Source organism: Borostomias antarcticus, assembly GCF_949987555.1.
Source record: "Borostomias antarcticus genome assembly, chromosome: 19".
Classification (NCBI taxonomy): domain Eukaryota; kingdom Metazoa; phylum Chordata; class Actinopteri; order Stomiiformes; family Stomiidae; genus Borostomias; species Borostomias antarcticus.
Window position 1 is genome coordinate 10,193,215 of NC_140252.1, and position 2,500 is coordinate 10,195,714.

The following is a 2,500-nucleotide window of genomic DNA, read 5'->3' on the forward strand; positions in this document are numbered from 1 at the left end:
GGCTATTCAAACCTGGGATAATGGAGATGGACTTCTGTCCATCAGCGTATTCAGTGCAGGACACACACACGCACACACACACACACACACACACACACACACACACACACACAGATGTGTTTGTATTGAATATACTGTAGTATAGGCCTACTGTCCTATTGATCCATCCAAACGTAGCCGTGTTCAAGGTGTTGAATTATGTGTGTGTGTATATGTGTTCCTGTTTGTGTGTGTGTGTGTGTGTGTGTGTGTGTGTGTGCGTTCCCGTATGTGCGTGTGTGTGCGTCCCCCTCCCAGGTCAAGGACATCATGAAGGACATCATGTCCAACCTGCAGCAGACCAACAGCGAGAAGATCCTGCTGAGCTGGGTGCGCCAGTGCACAGCCTCCCGGCCCGACGTCAACGTGCTCAACTTCACCACCAGCTGGGCCGACGGCCTGGCCTTCAACGCCATCCTGCACCGCTTCAGGTCAGGGGTCAGGGGGTCAGGGGGTCAGGGGTCAGGGCCCGGGGGGCAGGGCTCTAGGGTAGTCGAACCCTATCGGTTGTGTCTGAGCGTACGTGAGATTGCGGGTTTGCATTTCGACACATTTCTGAGCGCCCCCCCCCCTGTCGACCGATCCTCCTATCACCCACCTGAGGTCAGGGGTCAGGGGGGCCTGGCTGAGTCAGGCTGGGGGGAGATACTTTGGCCTGTGTTTGCGCGTGTGTGTGTGTGTGTGTGTGTTGGGGAACGGGGCTAGGTAGAGGTTGTTTGGGCTGTGTGTGTTCGCGTGTGTGTGTGTGTGTGTGTGTGTGTGTGTGTGTGTTAGGGAACGGGGCTAGGTAGAGGTTGTTTGGGCTGTGTGTGTGTGTGTGTGTTAGGGAACGGGGCTAGGTAGAGGTTGTTTGGGCTGTGTGTGTGTGTGTTAGGGAACGGGGCTAGGTAGAGGTTGTTTGGGCTGTGTGTGTGTGTGTGTGTTAGGGAACGGGGCTAGGTAGAGGTTGTTTGGGCTATGTGTGTGTGTGTGTGTGTTAGGGAACGGGGCTAGGTAGAGGTTGCCATGACCATTGTTGGGGTCAATGCCTGCCTGGCGTTTGTCTACACAGCTCGCCTCGCCCTGTTTACCCCTGTCATGTCACAGGCTCTGTGTGTGTGTGTGTGTGTGCGTGTGCGTGTGCGTGTGCGTGTGTGTGTGCGCATGCGTGCGTGTCAGACAGCGTTAGGAGTGGGTGTTCCCCCACACCCTAACTCCTTTTTCTAGGCTCCCCAACACACAAACACATACACACACACTCACACACACACACAGACCTAGAGGCTGTGAAAGGGGTCCCGTGTTGATTTAGACGGGGGCTAGGATTTGCGTGGATCACAGAACACACACATTCCACATCCATCAGTGCTCTCTGCCTAAACACAAGCCCCCCTGCCCCCCAGTACAAGACGTTCACTCGCACAGACATGGACTCCGTGTGTGTAAACCTTGTTTCTTTACGCTGGGAATCAATTTACCATGAACGGGTCATTTATAGACCAGAGGACGTCATGAATAAGCGTGTTAGATTATGGGTTCTCCAGAATTTCATACATACCATGTCTCTCAGAAAGCATTGGATATGTGTTGTTTTCATGCCTGATGTTGATGTAACGTCGGCGAACGACGTCGCCGTAACGTTGCCGGCGCGTTGTGCTCCGACAGGCCCAGCGTGTTCAGCTGGGAGCAGGTCCTGGGCCTGAGTCCGGTCCAGAGGCTCGACCACGCCTTCACCGTCGCCAAAGACCAGCTGGCCATCGAGAGGCTATTGGACCCCGAAGGTAACAACCGCTACGCAAGACAACACTGACCGAGCGCACTAATGAATGTACTAATGCAGTGGTTCTCAGATGGGGGGTACGTGCACCCCTAGGGGTACGCTGGAGTACTGCAGGGGCTACATGAGACTTTTTAAAAACGTTTACTATATACCATTTAAAAATCTATACTATAGTAGGTTCAATAAAAACATTTACATGTAAATGTATAAATATAAGTTAGATAAACTACATATTATATTCAGTAATCTCTCCAACATCAGCCAAAGCACTCGAGGCTTCAGGCGTTGTCTTTGCTCGTAGCTGAAGCCAGAAAGCCCTTCACCACAGCGGGAGGCCTGATAGGCCCACTTCCATCTGCTGCTGTGCTGGCCGAGATACAGACAAAAACACAGCATATGTAAATAAAAAAATATCTTTGTCAAATGTTGTGATCTAGCTTGCAAACATTGCAATGGTACAGTAGCACATCTCAGTTATTCAATTCCAGGAGGACAAAATACTCACTTTTCACATTTATTCTTGGCTCACATCATACAAAGAAACGCTGACGCGTTTCAGCAATCAGCCTGCGTCAGAGCGCCTGTTGTTTCAGTCAGACACTGATGGCGCTGTATTCTATCACTTTATAGGCTGGTTTTTCCACCAAAAAGGTTTTGCGCTGGTCAGGTTGTACTAAATAAATCAAACAGGATGTTACAAAC

General features: G+C 51.1%; 1 protein-coding gene across 1 annotated transcript in view; it reads left to right on the top strand.

The window, feature by feature from the left end:
- The window catches only part of LOC311321941 (utrophin-like), a gene marked incomplete at its 3' end in the record, with an annotated part of 104,371 nt that overhangs the window by 26,396 nt on the left and 75,475 nt on the right, over positions 1–2,500 (top strand). The window contains exons 7-8 of the mRNA XM_084453956.1: positions 298–470; positions 1,684–1,799. Coding sequence (XP_084310082.1) covers positions 298–470; positions 1,684–1,799 — 289 coding nt within the window. The remainder of the gene's footprint in view (positions 1–297; positions 471–1,683; positions 1,800–2,500) is intronic.